General features: G+C 41.6%; 2 protein-coding genes across 2 annotated transcripts in view; both read right to left on the bottom strand.

Annotated features, from left to right (window-relative positions):
- Window positions 1-273: 273 nt before the first annotated feature.
- Window positions 274-6,920, bottom strand: dram2b (DNA-damage regulated autophagy modulator 2b). Its single transcript, XM_069150201.1, has 8 exons — window positions 6,741-6,920; window positions 5,226-5,433; window positions 4,975-5,042; window positions 3,896-4,038; window positions 3,583-3,760; window positions 3,367-3,449; window positions 2,893-2,985; window positions 274-1,646 (listed from the first exon to the last, which is right to left on the bottom strand). Exons 2-8 carry the CDS (start codon window positions 5,354-5,356, stop codon window positions 1,512-1,514), a joined length of 831 nt encoding a protein of 276 aa, XP_069006302.1. The 5' UTR covers window positions 5,357-5,433; window positions 6,741-6,920; the 3' UTR covers window positions 274-1,511.
- Window positions 6,921-8,267: 1,347 nt separating this feature from the next.
- The window catches only part of cept1b (choline/ethanolamine phosphotransferase 1b), a 12,425-nt gene continuing 816 nt past the window's right edge, over window positions 8,268-19,876 (bottom strand). The window contains exons 2-10 of the mRNA XM_069150215.1: window positions 18,632-18,919; window positions 17,444-17,618; window positions 16,342-16,489; window positions 16,107-16,248; window positions 13,878-13,962; window positions 13,405-13,536; window positions 12,260-12,418; window positions 11,681-11,806; window positions 8,268-10,646 (exon numbers count right to left, since the gene is read on the bottom strand). Of these exons, the coding sequence (XP_069006316.1) occupies window positions 10,524-10,646; window positions 11,681-11,806; window positions 12,260-12,418; window positions 13,405-13,536; window positions 13,878-13,962; window positions 16,107-16,248; window positions 16,342-16,489; window positions 17,444-17,618; window positions 18,632-18,741 (1,200 nt within the window). The 5' untranslated portion in view covers window positions 18,742-18,919 and the 3' untranslated portion in view covers window positions 8,268-10,523. The remainder of the gene's footprint in view (window positions 10,647-11,680; window positions 11,807-12,259; window positions 12,419-13,404; window positions 13,537-13,877; window positions 13,963-16,106; window positions 16,249-16,341; window positions 16,490-17,443; window positions 17,619-18,631; window positions 18,920-19,876) is intronic.

Below are 19,876 nucleotides of genomic sequence, written 5' to 3' on the forward strand. Positions count from 1 at the left end.
AGGCGTTGTAGGGAGTGATACAGACACGTGGAGGACACGCACACTACTGAGACTCATTTGGACTTGTCTTCAGGAATTTCCACAGAAGTTGGATCAGCCTGTGATCTGATTTTTCCACTTTTATTTCGAGTATGATTCTGAATCCAGACCTCCATGGATAATGGATTTTGATTCCCATTGATCATTCTTATGTTATTTTGTTCTCAACACATTCCACTATGTCACGAATAAAGATTTTCAACTGGAATATTTCATTCATTGAGATCTAGGATGTGTTGTTTAAGTGTTCCCTTTATTTTTTTGAGCAGTGTATATTCACATTTAAGTTGTACAGTTTATACACCCATCACACAGTTCAGCTGAAAGCCTTCAACATTTGTCAGTTTTACGAGCCGACACACACGACTGCACTAGTACACACGAAAGGCAAATAATACAAAATGTGTTCATTAAAAAACGCAACCACGCAATTTTTTATGAGGAGAAAAATTCTTAATGGGTACACAAAGTGGGTGTAGATTATAAACCGTGTAAACACATTTTTATTGTCTAAAAGAAACCGACGCAGGACACCTTAAAAGTGATCAATGAAATGGGAAACTATTCATTTTAAAACAGAAAACAAAGTGGGATAATTAACTGTGAAACTTCATTTTAAAACAAAATTCAGCTATAAAATCACTGTTAGCAACAGAGTCAGGAATTTGTATTATTATTGCCAAATTAAGTTTGGGTTTGGTTATGTTTATGTACAAATGTAATGCATTTTTAATACTTAAAAATAACTTTCATGAACTAATTCTAATTAAAAGTCACATGTCAAAATATAAAATTATTCCCGTGGCACATAACAGGTTAGCTCCTGTTAACATAATCTCACATTTTACTGTTGTTGTTAAACCAATCCAACATCTGAAAAAACACAATAAAAAAATAAAATTAAAACACTCCACATAAAAATAAACATAAAGTATATATAACCGATGTTATAAAAATCACGTTGAACATGTGACAGGCTGGAAACTTTGTTAGTCAGTAGTAGTTTATCCATCAGATGGCTCAGGTTTAAATAACAGTTTTCTTTCCCCCCAAATGACTGGAAAAACACTTTTTAAAATCTAATGATATAAAGTGCAGTGATGTTTCAGGGAAAAGCATCATATTTGGATTTACAGGGTCAGTTCACCCAAATAATAAACATCTCTCCTCATATTATTTCTTCACTATTTTTTTGTATTTATTATTATTATATTTTTCAGTGCTGCGAGAAGCTCAAACTAAACCTCCTTCACTTTCAGATTATTGGGGGTGGAGACATAAAAACCTCTCAACCATGAATATCTGACATACATCTGGCGTACGGCACCCTGAGAGTGAGAGGATCTTGTTTTGGGTGCACCGACCCTTGAACAGCAACACCGGTTTTCAGAAACGATGTAAAAAGCTTTTAAATGTGATTAGAAAAAGTGAAAAAGTTTAAAAGCCGTGCTTGTCGGAGGCTCTGCCGTTGGTCATGTGGCTCCCGCCAGCAGGGGAGAAGATTCAGAAGCTTCACGCTTGTTCGGATGCAACGCTGCGATGCCTCCGTGCGTCCAGTCGTACAGGTGGCTGCTGTGCAGAGTTACCTCCGCTTTCAGATTAATTTTCTTCATAAAAAAGAAAAGACAAAAACGATAAAGACAATGTTTACGTTTTAATTCCGGACCTTAAAGGAATAGTTTGACATTTTGGTTCGTAGATACCCTTTCGTGTCTGCATCCTAATATGAAGCAAATCCAAAGTTTACAAATATACTGAACAACATGTCGAAAGCTCATGTTGTATTTCATTTATTTATTTTTCTGTATAAATACAAAAATTGTACAAATAATAACTTTTAGTTTTAAGAGGGCTCCAGGAAGTCTCTGTGCCCGCATGTAACCCCAACAAGGGTTAAATTGATCAATAGTGATCAATCGAGGTGCTGAGAGGAGGGTTTGTTTGGATGGACGGATGGATGGACGGGTGGATGGGTGGATGGACGGGTGGGTGGACGGATGGATGGGTGGACGGATGGGTGGATGGATGGATGGGTGGATGGATGGATGGATGGGTGGATGGGTAGGTGGGTGGATGGATGGATGGATGGATGGATGGGTGGATGGGTAGGTGGGTGGATGGATGGATGGATGGGTGGGTGGATGGATGGATAAGTGGGTGGATGGATGGGTGGATGGGTAGGTGGGTGGATGGATGGATGGATGGATGGATGGATGGATGGATGGATGGATGGATGGGTGGGTGGATGGGTGGATGGATGATGGATGGGTGGGTGGATGGATGGATAAGTGGGTGGATGGATGGGTGGATGGGTAGGTGGGTGGATGGATGGATGGATGGATGGATGGATGGATGGGTGGGTGGATGGGTGGGTGGGTGGATGATGGATGGATGGATGGGTAGGTGGGTGGATGGATGGATGGATGGGTGGGTGGATGGATGGATAAGTGGGTGGATGGATGGGTGGATGGGTAGGTGGGTGGATGGATGGATGGATGGATGGATGGATGGATGGGTGGGTGGATGGGTGGGTGGATGATGGATGGATGGATGGGTAGGTGGGTGGATGGATGGATGGATGGATGGATGGATGGATGGATGGATGGATGGATATTTTTCATTGTTTTGTCATGTCGTCAGGGATTAGGCAAAAAAAAAACCTTGTAACACCCTGATATTATTTTACATGTCTAATCTTGTCATTAAAGGATATCAAGTGTTCTTTAAACAAGAAAAATGACGAATTAATTTATTTAAAAGATAAAGTACAACCTAATAAAAACCTGTCAAACTGAAGTGAACGAAGCAGAGCTTCAGCAGCAGCTGCGTGGGTGAAAAGATGAGACAAAGTACCTGAAAATCTCGGATGTAGGTGAGGAAGAAGCTGATGAAGGAGAAGGCCAGAGACCATTCGGACACGGTGCTGACAATGTGAGCCGTGTAACCCTGAAGGAACAAGAAAACAAACTTGAATGTGGCAGCGACGGAAACAGTAAAGACCATTTTAATTTCATTTCGGCGTCATTATCAGCACCGGAATTACTCTCGGCGGTGGAGACGGACACGCACTTCCTTCACCCCGTCGGGAGGAAATTTAGTGATAGCTCCCGTATATACATTTAGGTTTTAAAAGACAGGACGACGGAATAAATCGGCGAATAAGTCCGTGGAGGTGAAAAACAGGGCGAAGGACAGAAGTATAAATAAAATCAACCCGTTGATAAATAAATAGACGAATAAAAGAAAAGTGCCAGTTGGAAACAAAAGTAAACGCAGTTCCTTAAAAAGTTTGAAAAGTCGAGTTTAAGTTCCTCAAAGTGTACCGACCGTCTCTCCGGGAGTCCAGTGGAGTTTCTGAGCTACGTCCACTCCCGGCAGGCTGCTGTACATGATGACCGACGACACGAACACTGACAGCAGGTTAAGGCTCTCATCCTCCAGAGGCACCGAAGCCATTTTTTTTTTTATATATATATATATATATATTTTTTTTTTTTAAAACTACAGCTCGGACTCGGGACTCCTCGGCGGGTTTAAGGATACTGCTGACGACGCTGCTCAGGGTCCAGACCCCGAGGCCGAGGCGGACCAGGAAGATGGTCCTGCCGTGGACGTGCGGCTGCATGCGGAGCGACAGCAGCGTCTGAACTACGATGTAGAGGGCGCCGACCCCGAAGGTGAGCACCGCCCCGACCAGGTGCATGGAGAACAGCGTGGTCTTCTGCTCTGGCGCGAACGCGCACACACACACACACACACACACACACACACACACACACACACACACACACATTTACTGCCGACGCGTTCACCGCTTCAGACGCCGTGCAGCGTTCCCCAGGCCCGCAGCGCTCACCTGGAAGTTGGCCACCACGCACATCCCGAAGGAGCTGACGCAGCCGAGCGCCAGCCCCACGCAGTTCAGCCTGTGGAGTCGGGCCTCGTCGTAGGCCGTCAGCGCCTCCACCTGCTTGTAGCGCACGTACACCGTGGCGACGCCTGCGCACGCGAGAGCCCCTTCAGCTTACAGACGCTCTCGCTCACACACTCGGTCGATGCAGAATATTTAACAGCTTTTCGGAAAACCAATAAAACGATGCGCGTAAAATAAAACCTCACCTCTCTAATAGGTAGGTAGGTAGTTACTTTATTAATCCCCGAGGGGACATTTTTTTTCGCTACAGCAGCATACATACAGAAGCAATAAGACAATAATAGAAACAATAGAATAAAATAATAGAATAGAATAATATAATAGTAGAAAAGCAATAAAATAGCAGTAAAAAATATAAATATAAAATGCACAGTATATACAGTACAGTATATATCTATATATATAATATACAAACAAACCAAGAAACACATTCAACAGTGTTATTGTACTGTGATGGATTTTGTCAGAGGTGAGTTATTGTACATATATTGTAATATTGACCCGCGCAAGCCGGAGCGCCGTTCGTATCGCTCGCGCGGGTATACGTAGATGTGCGTGTGCGCCTGTGTGCGTGTCTACGTTACATGCGTGTTGCGACTCCTTAAAATTGAAGAAACCTGGACGCAGTTAATCAAAAACTTTTTAGGATTCATTTTCTGTTAACCGACAAAAGCTACTAATCTACCGGTTTCGCTTTTCAGCTGTTGCAGTCGTGGACTTGCTGTGATCGTGCTGCTTCATGTGGAAAAAGGTAAAACTGTGTGCTGGCTTTTGAAAATGCGTCGTTAAAAAAAAAAATCACAAAATATCGAGGAGTAAAATGTAATCATTTCGTCCGATTTTGGATTAGTGAATGAAATTAGTGTGAAAATTACGTTTCGTCTGGGATTGGAAATCAACACTGAACGAGACTGTTTTACAGAATATAATTTAATATAGAGAGTGTGTGTGTGTGTGTGTGTGTGTGTGTGTGTGTGTGTGTGTGTGTGTGTGTGTGTTACCCAAAAAGGCTGACACATCCAGCATGATGCCAAACACACATCTCTCCGGTGGCATCGTTCCCGTGTCACTGCAACACAAAAACAAAAAACTCAATGAAGAGAAATTTGGCTTGAAAGGAGAAAAAAAAAAGTTTTAATTAATGATAAAAGTCGAAGTTTATACTATTATGCAGTTGGAATACAGTCTACGTGTGGCCTTGTGTGTGTGTGTGTGTGTGTGTGTGTGTGTGTGTGTGTGTGGAGGCTCAGACCTGATGTAAGGCAGCAGAGGGTCCACGTGTTTCAGCACCACCGCCGTGATGTAGGCGAAGACGAAGGACGCCACCGTCCAGACGACCAGAGCGGCGGGCAGGAAGCACATACCCTGCTGGAACCACCACATGGTCTCCTCCGTGTGTGTGTGTGTGTGTGTGTGTGTGTGTGTGTGTGTGTGTGTGTGTGTTGCTGGTTCACTCCTTCCTGTACAAAACAAAACAACCGTCATACTCGAGCGCGTGCCATTCATTTCTGCAGTCAACATTCAGGTTTACGTTCTGTTTCGGCAGGTGAAAACATTCAGAGTTCTGCAGTCAACAACAACAACAACAACAACAAAAACCACTCACAAACACAATCACACTGATCGATTAATCATCCGAGGCTCATAATTCAAGAACTGCAGATGAAGCTGTTCATCTTTGGGTTTTGGACAGTTTTTCAGACAGGACAAGACATTTGAAGATGTTTTCTTGGACTTGAAAAAGTTTGACGGACATTCCTCGCTGCTTGTCTTACATATTATAAATAAGTTATTAATCATATAAATAATCTTCGGGTTATTAGCTACTAGTGGACACTAGTTTTTGCTATCACATATTTGAAACTATCCTGTTACTGTGGAGAAATCAAATTTGGTCACAGCAATCAAAATACAGCATGTGATCACGATAAAAAAAAAAAATCTGTAGTGGAAATACAGTAGAAACTCGATGAGATAGTAGAATATGAATTTTTGGACGCCTCATGTGACCATGTTTCTCTATTTTCTGATAATTGACAAGTGATTTAGAAATTGTATAAATATGAGAGTGAAAGAACAAACTCTTTCCTACTTATAGTTTACATGGAGGCCGTTTGATCTCGAACAAACCAGCAGTTTAACAACAACTTCTTGTTACTGAGAAAAGGAAGAAGAAAAAAAAAACCATTTGGTTATTTTGAGATGTGTTTTGAGATGTGAGCTGCTGCTTCTTTCTTTCTTTTTTTTTAAGATACAGGGTAAAGATCAGTTGAGGGAAATCCCTTTGTTCTCACTGAGGAAGTGAAACAAAGAAAGTCAGATGAGTGTGTAAAATTATCTTTTAATCCGATAAGGGACCGGAGACTCTCACGCACCAAACCCCATTGTAAAAACGCCGAATTTAACACAATGGTCACAAAGTGTGCTACAAACCTCGCATAACATAATTTTTTTTAATTCCTGGAGAAAATATAAAACCAAAACACGCGTAACGGCTCACATTACATATACATTTATCATTTATATAACGAGCAACGTGAAGGTAACTGATTGATAAATAGTCGATAAACACGTTTGACATTACAGCCGGTAGTTGGCTCTCTAACCTCAGCTTCATTCAATAACCTTCACCGACCGACACTGAGGAGAAATGTTAGTTTAATCTGGCGGACTAGAAATCTATAAATAAAAATAAAAAAAAGAGGAAACGGATAAAGTGGAGAACAGGTCACGTGGACATTTAATAACGCAACATAATGACACTCACGTTATTGGAGCTGAATCTTCCTGCGAAAACAAAAACAACTCGGGCCGCTTATTTTAAAACCGGACTCCGGTGTTCAGACCTCCGGTAACCGTCGATATTCCTCCGTGTACGGCCGTAATTACATAAAAAAAAAAAAAAAAACTTACAAACTTCCGCTGACGTCCGTGAGCGTCCCTCGGGGATTGGCTGCGCATGCGCCTGTTAAACATATTTTTTTCTGCCCTGAGTTTTGCCTCGCAGGTGTGAGTCTGCAGGAGCAGCGCCGCGCTGTGGCCTCAGTGGAAACTGCAGTCCTGAGCAAGATCGTATGAGGGGATGACGAGACACTATTTAAATTAATTATGGGTCGATTACCCAAATAACAATGATAACATTTACAATAATGTGGATGTTTTGCCAAAAAAAAAAAAAAAAAAATGACCCTGGATGCTGCAGGGGTCGCACACCAGAGCCTGTTGCTAGGGTAACTCATTTAATGGATATCTCAGTGTATTGATCAAACAGTATTTCTAACCTCCACACGTGCAACTCTGCAGTAAAGCACTCAAACTCATGTTCATCATCATCTTGCTGGTTCGGAGCCAGAAGTGACTATTTTTGGACGAACTGGATCGGACTCGATCTGATTGAACATTTTGGTTGTTTTGAACGTGTTTTTTTTAACTTCACTTTTAAAATATTGAATTTTTTCTTTAAAAAAAAAACAAAAAAACTACTCCTTTAAGTCTCATCTCGTTCTCAACAAGACAAAAAAATTTAAAAAAAAGATCCTTTCCAACTGGAGGAGCTCCCTGCTGAATGTTTTCAGAGGAAGCATCAGTGTTTCCCGGTGAATCCATCAGCGTGACGCTTCCAGTAAAACACGAGTAGAAACCCGGTTCCATGTGGGAGAATGAAATTTATTTGCATTGGTAGTTTTGAAGGAGAGAGAGAGAGAGAGAAAGAGAGAGAGATTGTCAGGTGATCTTGTTTTTTCCAAAGCACAGTCGTCTTAAGAAGAACACGCTTGTCGTGCACACCGGTGAAATACCTGAGCTTTGGCGGTCTGGCCAACAGAAGAAAAACTGAGGTAATAATAAGGCGAGCCGACCTGACGTCAGCAGCTTTACGCGCACGACGCTGCGTCTCGCGGACTCTCCACGAGAAGTTGTGGGTTTCAAACCGGTCAGCAGGTTCGGTTCGTTTCCCCATTTTCTCCAAAAAAAAAAAAACCCTCTCGACAGACATCAAATTGTAGAGAATAAAAATCCTAACGTGACATTCTGGGACTTTTTAAACGTACGCCTCCATTTACACCCAATGAACTCGTCGAATTAAAAAAAAAAAAAATAAAAACCTTAAATGATGTGCGACCTGTGTTCCTTTAAACTTAAATTTTCATGACAAACTTTTTTTTTACTCAAAATTATGACTTTAATTTCATGACTTACAATTTAATATATTACGCCATAATATTCCATCTCAACACGTCGGAGGACAAAGTTTTTGTGGTTTGGCTGAAGTGGCCCTTAAACGCTGGCATGTATATGCGTGTGTGTGTGTGTGTGTGTGTGTGTGTGTGTGTGTGTGTGTGTGTGTGTGTGTGTGTGTGTGTGTGTGTGTGTGTGCAAGGCTTTTGTTTGTATGAATCAATAGCCAACAGTCTTGTTCTGTTCAGATAACTGTGGATTACGACAACACCATCCTGAACCTGAACTCATCCAGTTAAGACGACGACACTGTTCACAAGATATTTTTTTGACATGAATGACTCTCGCTTCAGTCAACAACTTGGCATCGTGGGTCATTTTAAACAAACAGTTTTCTGCAGATGGGGAGCTCCTCCACACGAATATAAACAGGCACAAAATGCAAAAGCATCGAAACAAAAAACAAAAAACAAAAAAACAAACATGTGCTCCACGTGGAAACGTCTCCAGAAGCAGCGACAGTTTGAAGCGCCCTCGCGCCGAGGTGCTGTAAAAGTACCAGACGATGTCAGAGCGATGCGGCAGCCACGTTTCAAATAAACGTTTTTTTTTTTGTTTTTATTCAGTTCGATCTGATGCTCGTCAGTCAACACCTTCCAAAAAAAAACAAAACAAAAAAAAACAAAACCCGTGACGTCATCATGGGACCTCATCTCCTGCGCATCCGTTCACACCTGCGCCTGTTGTTGTTTTGTTTTTTTTGCTGCAGCAGGTGTTTTTCTTTTTTTTTTGTGTGGGGAGGGGACGACGACATTTATAAACTTTTTATTATTTTTTTTTTATTTTAAAGTCTGGTGATATTCAATAGCTCTCTTTTTGTCAACAAATCCCATGAAGAAAAAAAAAAAATATAGCGTAATGGAGTGAGAACGTGTATAACGCGTGTGTGAAAGCCTGATGTCTGACTCCTCTGTGGAATTCAAACGCATCTTTAAACTACCGTCGCGCCGTGAACAAACTGCACGAACAGGCAATTTACTGAGAAATAAAAACAATATTTTGTGAGTGGGTTTTTACAGATTTGTATCTCCAGCAGGAGCAAACAGACCGCTGACTGCAGCACATCGGTTTTGGTCGTTTTGTGGGATTTGTCGACAAAAAATAAAAAAGCATTAAAACAGTAAAACCACCCGAGTGGAGTTCAGTGGACGAGGAGTGACGGAGTGACCTGCACCTCAACGTATTTTAAGCATCTTGATTTTTGTTTTGTTTTTGTTTTGTTCCTGTCGACTGCAACATGTGAGAAAACCTGAGAGCTCAATGTTGAAATCGAACGTCCATCGAGTAGCTTGTTCATCCACATCTGCGAAGCTACGATTACACATAAAGTGGACTTTGTATTTCTGTCACACGGCGGGAAAATCAAAAACGTGTCTCTCAGCTTCTTCCATCTTCAGTTCCACGCATCTTTTTCTATTTACAGTGTAACGTATCAACATCATCATGAGTACATTTGCGAATAAAATGTCACGACAATAAATAAAACACATAATCCAGTGTGCAAATTTAACTGAGGAAAACGCCGGCAGTGAAATATTTGTACCATACAGATGTTCAGATATGTTAAATAAAAATTAAAAAAAAAAAAAAAAAAAAAGTAACAGTGGACTTTGTGTTTCCTCCCCCCCCCCCCCCAAACAAAAACACATTTTGCTGATGTGAAACAGCTGCACAGTTCTGTGTGATGAGCAGGAGATGAAGTCGAAATGAAATCGTATACATGAAGGTTTAGGATTTTCTTTTTAACTTAAAAGAGAAGCACAGACACTGTAACAGTTTGGTATTTACAATAGCAAAAGGTAAAGTTATGCAAATATTACAAAAATTATAATCATGAAAAGCAAAGAGTTTGATTCTTTTTTTTTCTTTTTCTTCTTCTTCTTTTTTTTTTTTTTTTCCGCTCATGAACAGTTAAAACACACTTAAGTTTCTCCCCTCGGACCTACCGAGTAGCACCTGTTCTCTCCTCAAACATTTGCTCTGTGAGTTTGTCAGAAGGAGATTTTTTTTTCTTTTTTTTCTTATTACTGGAGCAGAAGATGAAACTTTTCAACAATTCAATTCTGCACTGGTGAAAGAAACAATGACAGTAATATTCCAGTATCTTAATATATATTATTTGTCCTCACATTCAGTTGGCAGAAGCACATACTTTTACACCACGTCGTCCCCCTCCCCAACCCCCTCTCCTCCCCCTTCCTCCTCCTCCTCCTCCTCCTCCTCCTCCCCCTGCATCTCTACGTGGAAAACAGAGGGAAGAGAAGATGAGCGCGACTAACGGGAAGGGACAGAGTCAGTAATGGCCGGCGTGTCCTCAGTGAGGAGCTGAGCTGAGGACTGAACAAGGCTTGATTTTGAAAACAAAAATGTGAAGATGGCAGGCAATCTGGTTGCAAACACTGACACAGTAACGCACCAAGTCAAAGAAGGAAATGATCTGCAGGAGAGAGAGAGAGAAACACCGTCACAAACAGCAGCTCGACACACTGTGGAAGCCCATTAATGCCAGGAAGAGCTGGAGACTCGTGAAAACACCGGCTGGGAGACAGAGTCGAAACTTTATGGTTATAATTCTGGTCTGAATTTCCACCTCATGTCTTTTGCTCGGGGCGAGATATCGTGCAAAAATGACCACTTTTACAAAATCCGCTTTACATCAAACGTGATGCTATAAATGTTTTCATGCAGTTTAGAGGGGGAGAGCGTCACCCGGGGTGTTTTTCTGCAACTACAATTAACGGACGTCTCCTAAACGCCTCACGTGCAACTCAACGCCAGATACTACAATTTACCAATGTTCCCTCGAACACCTTAAACACAAGGAAGATTAAACAAAGTTGAAACGGAGTGATTTTATTCACGCAGGCTTAAAACGCTCCATTAGCTCAATGGTGAGATTTACTCCTGCATAAAAAAAGTTATGCGTATTAAAATGAAAACATGTTGGTGTGGATGCAGCGTTGGTATCAAAGAAGGCATTTTGCGATACTAGAAAAAAACAAAAAACTGCAGAAGCAATTTGGTCGGTACCATAAAAGTACCCACGTTTTGAATTAGTACGCCAAAGTTCAGACTTATAAAATCATATTTTTGACTTTATACCATTATTCCGACTGTAGCTCAGTATTGTAATAACTTACGGTCTACATTTTGATTTAGTTTCTTGTCATCTTGACTTTGTATCTCTGAGTATTTTTCTTGTTTGTCATTCATGACATTTACATTTTGTTTTTCCATGGTGATAATGGGCTTCCATACAACACAGACAATCAACCGTCACTTAAAAACTATGAATAAATAGAACCGTAACTAAGTAAATATGACCAACACTTCAACATTATGGACTAATCGGGAGACATTTTGATTCGCGACAGGAAGAAAAACACAAGTGAAACTACAGCAAACTTCACATGTTGAAATGTCTTGAGTTCATTTATCCGGAGCCGCCGCCGTCGTCGTATTTGTACTTACCAGTGCAATCCAGAGCACCAGGTACTCGTCAATAAAACTATTGAAATACTGATCCAGGAACAGTAGCCCTGGGCCCAGGAAGGCTAAATCGTGGAGATGCATCTCACTTTTTGTCATATGTGCTACCTGCAGACAGACATGACATAAAAAAACACACACAGTCAGCATTAAACGGTTTAAGCACAAAAATCAACTTAAAGTGGAAATCACAGAATCTTAAAAGTTGTTTAAAGGGATGTTAAGTTCCAGTTTTGAGTTGTGGAGGGTGTAATCATTTTCTCCATCACAGTTTGGTTTGTTAATAAATGCTTTAGAATTAATAGTTCGGCTGCTTCTAAAAATTAATGGACTTTTTTTTTTTTTTTTCAAAAGGCGACAGGAGAAATTAGAGAAAACAAACAGCTCCATTACTGTTAATTTAATGTTCCACTTTCTCCACCAGACAGCCAACTTCAGCAAAACTCATGCTTTCTGGAACAACGATTATTCATAAGTCCTTCACCCTTAACGCTTGTTTAATAATGCAAGAACACTTTAAAACGCCAAACAAAAGTAAAACAAAAAGTGTGCGAGACTTACAACTAATTTATTGGTGATTTTGGCCGAGACGAAGCCGAACGCCAGGATATAAAGACACGGATGTTTCTCGAAGAGCTGGACAGCCGACTTCTTGTATATCATCATCGCCAAAATTATAACTGAACCAATGTGTAAGACTGGAGAGAGGACGCTGGTTCCCTGAGGACAGAGACGACAAAGACACAGTGGACGTCAGCGGAAACGCACAGTGGAGCTGCTCACATGAAAAACTGGTACAAACTGATGCTGAAGGAACAACAAGCTTTTGATTCTGATGGGAAATCTACGATTCAGTAATTAAAAAAAAAAAGAAAAGAACATTTGATGGCACTTATAAATCAATTACATGCATTATAAGACTGATGAGATAAAAAAAAAAAAAAAAACCTTGAGCATACTCAGGACATACTGTCATAAAGTGAGAACCTGTGTTGGAAAAAAGACTTCACTGTTACTGACAAATGTTTTATCAGTTATTTGGATGTGAGTTTGAAACTTTAGTTGACAAAAAAAAAAAAAAAAAAAAATCCTGACAGTTTTTCATTTTGAAGAATTGTTACATTCAAATATTTAGCAATTACATGCAAAAAAATAAATAATTAACGATTCTTTAAAGGCAAATCTGTGATTTGAGATAAATGAAAATTGACCTTAATTGTTGATTGGAGGTAAACATGTATAAGACACATTTTTTTCTGCATGTCACACTTTGATAGACTGAAAAGTGACGATAAGATTAAAAAAAAAAAAAAAAGATGTTTGGCTGAATCCTGCATTAATGAAGCACAGTATTGATATTCATTTTGAATATTAGTGATATTAGCATGAAAATCCTGCTGTCAAAATGTATCAGGGAAGCTGCAGTAACAGTCTGACCGTGATCTGCAATATAAACAGCATCTATTTAAACGATCCTCTCACACAATGAAATCCAAATCTCTGAAAAGTAGATGCTAATATGTAATTATTCATTCGGAGCAAACGGGAAGTTGTCTTCCTTGAGATGAGAAGCATTTTTCATCAATTACATTTGTGATTTTATGGGCTTTTAAGGTACAAAACAACTTTCCACGAACTCTCTGAATGGTTTCCTATCCGATTCATTCGGGACAGACAAAGAGAAGCGGTGAAGTTTCCAGACTTACTGCTATTGTGGATCCGTTTTTGCCCACGCCGCCTGTAAAAATAACTCTGAAGTAGTTGGTGCAGGAGAAGATGGCTCCTAAAAAAGTGCAGATGGCGGGAAGCATCTTCATCTGGATGTTCAGGATCGGAATCTGAGGGCCGAGAGATAAAACACGCTGAACTTAAAAGACGAGAATACGCCGCCGACGCAGCAAAACAAGTCCTGATCTACTTTTCCACCGAGTACATTCACCTCTAAATCCACAATGAAAGCATCATAAGTCACGTTAGAGGATCCTAAAAGCGCTCATAGTGACTTTTTTTTTGTTGTCGTTGCATTTCTTATTACTATAAAACAGTCAAAACACAAGTGTTAGCACATTAGCATAGCATTATAATGAGATTAAAATGACTCAAGGTCAACAGTATTACATAATTATGACATCATTCTCATTGATCTCAATCTGTAGGAATTAGGAGCGATATGAATTACCAGTGACTGCCAAAAAGCAGATCCTCCCACGGCGGCCAGCAAATACATGATTATAATGAAGATTTGCACCTCAGTCACATCAATGCTGAGTGGGAGGAGAAAGCAGAGAGTTTACAAGGGAGGATTAGTGATGTCTACCAGCACGCAGTCATCCTGCAGCCTTCCCCCGCAACACGCTGCCGGACATGGAGCTGCTGCTTCTGCACAACATGCGTCGTTTTAATCTGGAGGTTAACGGGAAAACGGCTGCAGTAAAAAAAATACAAAATTATACATATATATATTTAACTGCCTCTGTTGACAAAACAACCATCATTTATCACCACGGGGCTTTAGAGTCGCTCATCTGCTGCCATAGCGACGGTTGGGAAGTCTTGTCAGTACAGTGAAGTTGCCAGGCAACCAGAGCAGACTCCAGGAAGTCACCGCGCTTGCTGGCTTGTCACCAAGAAAAGTACGTCACTCCGTGTTAAACCACAAGTTGTTATTGTACACAAACGGGATCCGGTGCAGCAATTTGTGAGCTTCAGGGGGTTTTCACATCCGCCACGTTTGGTTTGAAACTTTCAGACCTTTTCAGTTTGGCCCAAACCAAAACAGCAGGCGGACGATGCCTCGAACGACGGTCCAGGCCAAAGGACAGAAACTCTGTCCGACCGAAAGAGGTGTTCTCGGCCCGGATCCAACTGAACCGCGATTGGGTTTGTTTAAATAGTGACTTTTAGGATGGTGAGGATAGATATATATATATATAAAAAAAAAGAAAAGCAGCACAGGTACAGCAGCTGTGAACATCTGTAATCCTGCTAGACAGATCTGCACCTCTGTTAAATCTACACACAGAACACATCCACATTTACTCCGGCTCTCCCGCACACGGGACCGCTTGTCCTCCGGACTCGAGCAAAAACAGTTCAACCTCTCTTTCTAATTACTTCTTCAAAAGCTTCGGACTGAATTCGACGGGATTAAAACCCAGTTCGAGGCCACCGGACGCGTTTCCCAGACTTCACAGTTCTGTTCACGCCTCCTGTTAACGTGCGGGCCTCATTTCACTGCTCTACAAATATGCTGTTTATTACATATATCATTTCAGTTTGTTTATGGGACGCAGCAAAACACTTCTCACGAAGAAGAAGAAGAAGAAGAAGAAGAAGAAGAAGAAGAACTGGATGCTTCTTTGCATTTTTAGTGCATTCACATCTGTACTTTGAGCGGTCCTCTTGTGACGAGACTCACCACGGATGCCGGTTAATGCCAGATGTGAACAGATGTGAAGAGGACCCATCTGGCGGGTCTTCGTCTTAACTCCATTAGTCATTGTTTTCATGCTGCTAATCTTTTTATGCGCCATAAAAAAATTTAAAAAACAACTCAATTCTCTGATACAGAATCGGCAGGTTTTCAGTAGAACAAACACATGAAGACCAAGAAGGGAATATTGTTCCTGGTTCGTCAGTTTTTCAGTCAATCACTACAAAGTTTTGAGGTAAATGTCATCCTCATTTGAAAATAATCCAGAAAAGATATTGAGGCAGTGTGTTGTTAGTGTCCCACATTCAGTGGGTCTTTGTGAAAAGGCTGAATAAGTGCTTTTACTGTAATAACACAATGCTGAAGGCTGAACTGTCACTAATACAAAACTCTTCATCATATAAACTAGAAAAACAAAGAAAACACACTGGTCCTTCAAACGTCGAGTGTTTTAGTTTAATTTAGCTATAAAGTTATTCTGCAGGTTTTTGTCTCCATAAGTATTATGATTATTATTATTATAGGACCGATACAGGAGCTCATTCCTGCCCACTGCAATCAGACTTCACAATAACTCACCTCTGGCCAAATCCATCACACATCATTAACACCGTTGCACTGTTGTTTGTTTAATTTAATATTATTCTATTTTTAATTTGTATACAAGTTGAATATAATGTGCATTTAATTATTTTTTTTTTAATATTTAATATGTTTTACTCCCGCTGTCCTGTTTATTGCTTGGTCCTGTTTCTGTATATGCTGCCGTAGCAAAAACATGTCACCTTGCGGGATTAATAAAGTATCTATCCATCTATTTGGATCATTTTCTTAAACGTGAAAAAAAAGGCTTTTGTAGTCAAACACGCTTTGAAATCAGTGCTGTAAAATTCAGCCAATAACATCGTGAGATGACGTGCGTGATCCACAAGACAAGAAAAACCAGGAGAAAACGAGCCGTTGTTGTTGACTCACATGCCGAAGCGCAGCGTTCCCGACACGTATGTTTGCCAGTGGGCGCAGTAGAACATAAACATCCCGGCGAAGCAGCAGAAGAACATCCAGTCCGGGTTTGTGCCGAGCTGCACTGCTATACTGGTTCCCAGCACCACAAACACTGCGGAGACGACGACAACAACAACGACAGCGCAGTGTTAACGGGGCTTCAGGTTTCACGGCAGAGGAAGAGTCACACAGGAAGCCGACTGACCGGTGGAGAGCGAGTCACAGCCGTGGTCGAACAGCTCGCCCAGCGGAGAGCTGCTGTTGGTGCGTCTGGCCTGCTTCCCGTCGATGGCGTCCAGTGACTGGTAGATGAACAGACCCACCGCACACAACAGGTACGCCCAGAGAGGAGCCTGCAGCAGCGCACACACAATCATATGGAGGACTCGGATTCAACACACAAAAACATGCAAAAAAAATGGACCCTCTAATAACAGAAATGCACCAATCTGTTCAGCTGATTATTATTATCATTAGAGGTGTAACTATTTTGTTTTTCCTCTCATCAGCCAGAGGTTTGTGGACCGCGGATATATTGTACGTCTCTGGGTACCACGAGACCAGCGGCTGTCTGCGTAAACAGATATGTCTGCAGTGCGGACAGTCCACCGAGGAAATATCTACTGTCAATAAAAGAACAACACGCAGACTGGAGACAGAAATTCATGATTCACTTGGATCTCTTCCCGTGTGTGTTTTATCCACAGCTGCATGTATTCACAGCCTGTATGACACACAGGTGTGTTCACTTGTGCGGTGGCCGACGTTTTCATTAAAACTGCAGTGTGGAGCTTTTGTCTCCCTCTTCTGCCTGAGGGAGTAATTACAACAACACTGTCCACATGTGTTTAGGCTGTAAAACAGTGGGAAAACTGAACCAAGCAGGCATTTCCTTTTCCCCTTGTTTGATAATAAGATTTTAGTAAGAAGGCTCCCTGTTTTCTGAACTGCTGATGTTTTAAATTGTGTAAATGGAAATTCAACACTCACTCCATATTTACTTTTTGTCTTGATAACGGACACACAACTCACCACTCTGAACACACTTCAACAATGATAAAGTTTTCATTCACAAATGAAATTATAAGTTCTTGTGCTTTGACATTATTTTATAAACTTCCTGCTGCAGTTTCACATTCAAATATGAACGTACGAAACATCTGCCGAAGGTTTCAGGTTTCAATAACTGTTCTGGTTTCAGGCTCAAAAACAACAACTCAATCCTATATTTGCGTTACCGTGAATTTTACTATCCGTTACCACGGAGACCGGCCGGCACAACGACGTTTTCAAGAGTGACGACTGACCTGTTCGGTCGCGGTCGGGCAGTAGTAGACGAGCACGAGGGTGGTGAAGACGTTGGTGGCCAGGCCTATGATGGTGATGAGGTTGGGGGCGATCCAGGCGGGGACCCGGCCCACCAGCCACTCCCAGTAACGCTGCATGAGAGGCTCCAGCAGGGAGCGTCCAGCACTGCAGTACCTGCAGGGACAGACAACAGCCAGGTGAGGCACCGAGGAGCTTATGAACCAGGTCACCGTGACTACGGCTGGGTGAAATATTCATTCTGTAAGTTTGCTTATGAACGCAGCATAAATCTTCGCTGCTACCTGTCAGAGAAGAAGAATTATTAAAAAAAATTTAAAAAAAAAATTGGATTCTAAAACGGCAAACACTGCGGTTAAGTCTTTTTGCACTTAATTAAATTTAGGTTATCTCCTTTCATCATTCATTAACAGGTATTTTGGCAGTTGTGGAGAGTAACTGACTAACAGCTGGCAGACAGGGAATCACAGCGTCATCAAATCATCAAACTAATCACCGTGAAAACCTTTCACAGGAACATAAAGCGTCGTCAGTAGAAAAAAACAATGCAAGAGCTGAAATACCAACATCTGTTACAATAATAGGACAACCGTGCAGATGTTATCACTTCATGTAGCACGGCGTTTTGAATGACATATTGACATTAATGTAGTCATCGGTTTTTCAGTAGAAAATCAGGTACATTTCTTTGGTTGATGTTTCTCTGACTCATTCTTGAACAACTAAACAAGCTGCAATATTCTACTTGTTTCTATTCAAGTCGAAACGAGTCACGATTGTGAAAACACTCGGTGCGACACGCCCTCATTTCAAGCTGTGAAAAACACGACGGCCGAGCTGAAGTTTAGCCGATAGGAAACGATCACAAATTCAAACCGCGGCACCGGTCAGAAAAACAGGCGCAAGATATTGAAGTTTTTTTTTCTTTCAAATCTTTCAGGTGTGATATAAATACTCTGAAGCACGACGGTGTCAGAGAGCCACATGTTGCTCCGTCTACTCGCCACGAACACCGAGCCCGTCCGCAGCAGACCGCCGAGCATCACCGTACTGCTCCATAAATATAAACCACAGAATTACAGAGAAATTTACAACATCGATCCGCGGCGACCAACACACGGCGACGCTTTCCCAGATTTCCACCTATACAGGCGGGATGTTCGCGTTACCTGTGCTCCTCCAGTCTCTTGAGCTGGTGTCGAGACAGCGGGGGGGAGGGCAGCTCGATCAGCCTGCGCAGCACTCCGGGGGCCAGCCAGCAGGCCGCCTCCATGCCCATGGCCTGCCCCGGGTCCTTGTCCCGGCTGAGGCCTCGGCGAGAGCGCAGGCCCCCCCCTTGCTGCTGCCCCCGTCGCGCTCATGGAGCCCTGCTGCCTGCTGGTCTGGTCCCCAACGCCTCTGCCTCTGCCACTGTCCTGCCTGCGGGGCTAAAGATCCACAGTGGGGCCGGATGATTCCTGGGAAAAAAGACAAGACACCGACACCACAATATCGTCTCAGTGGAATCGTCTCAACATATAATTACAGCTTCACAAAAAACCTCAAAGCATTTATTACTATTATTATTTTTTTAAATCATTGATTAATTTGATCATTATTTTCCAGTTAATCTTTTGGTCTAAAAATGTCCATCACGGGATCAAAGGTGACATCCCGTCTCATTTTGTCTGAACAACGGTCCAAAACCCCAAAAGATATTCGGTTAAAAAGAAAAACAGCAAATCCTTAAATAGGAGGAGCTGCGATCAGAAAATGTTTGATGTGTTTGATGTGCCGGGTAAAATCCAGGCGTTTATCAAGCCAGATGTTGACTCCTGCAATGACTCCTGTCATAAAAAAAAAAACAACCAAAAAAACCCACTGGATTAAAGCTCTGATTGAACAGCCGTGTGAACAAGTGAACCAACTTGTAGACGGCATCTTCAACTAACGATGCGGATTCCAGTTTCAATAAACTCTCGTTCAGCATCTATTTTCTGTGACATTTTGAAGATGAACCACATCCGCTGACCAACCGAGCCCGTCTAAATCCCACCCAGACTACGGATGAGGTCATAATACCGGCTGTGTACATGTTTTTTTGTTGTTTTTTTTAGCTGTAACAACACAATAAATATTAGATCATAAAAAAAAAAAAAAAACGTGGTCAGGACATCCGCAACGTAAAAGACCCTCCTGCAAAGAGACCTAATTATAATCATTCAGAGATATAAATAATCCCGTTAATTAATGTTCCTCATAATATTCCGAGATTACGGAGCAGTTAAGACTCACAAGTGGGACAACGGTTTATTTAAAACGTCCTCACAGACACACTAATAAGGTTTCCCTGTTGTTGTTGTTGTTGTTGATGATGATGAGGTGAAGACCAGCGCCCCCTAGAGGGGCCTGACCGAGCCTCAAACCTGTCACGT

This window comes from Embiotoca jacksoni, unplaced genomic scaffold, assembly GCF_022577435.1.
Source record: "Embiotoca jacksoni isolate LCO1_2020_lvr unplaced genomic scaffold, fEmbJac1.0.p SCAF_1, whole genome shotgun sequence".
Classification (NCBI taxonomy): Eukaryota; Metazoa; Chordata; class Actinopteri; family Embiotocidae; genus Embiotoca; species Embiotoca jacksoni.

Excerpts from the sequence above, each read along its gene's own strand:
- dram2b (XM_069150201.1), bottom strand. The coding sequence starts at position 5,356 with ATGTGGTGGTTCCAGCAGGGTATGTGCTTCCTGCCCGCCGCTCTGGTC. Across the intron at positions 5,043-5,225 it reads CCTCTGCTGCCTTACATCAG|TGACACGGGAACGATGCCAC; the intron begins GTCTGAGCCTCC and ends TTTGTGTTGCAG. Across the intron at positions 4,039-4,974 it reads GGATGTGTCAGCCTTTTTGG|GCGTCGCCACGGTGTACGTG; the intron begins GTAACACACACA and ends TCGCGTGCGCAG.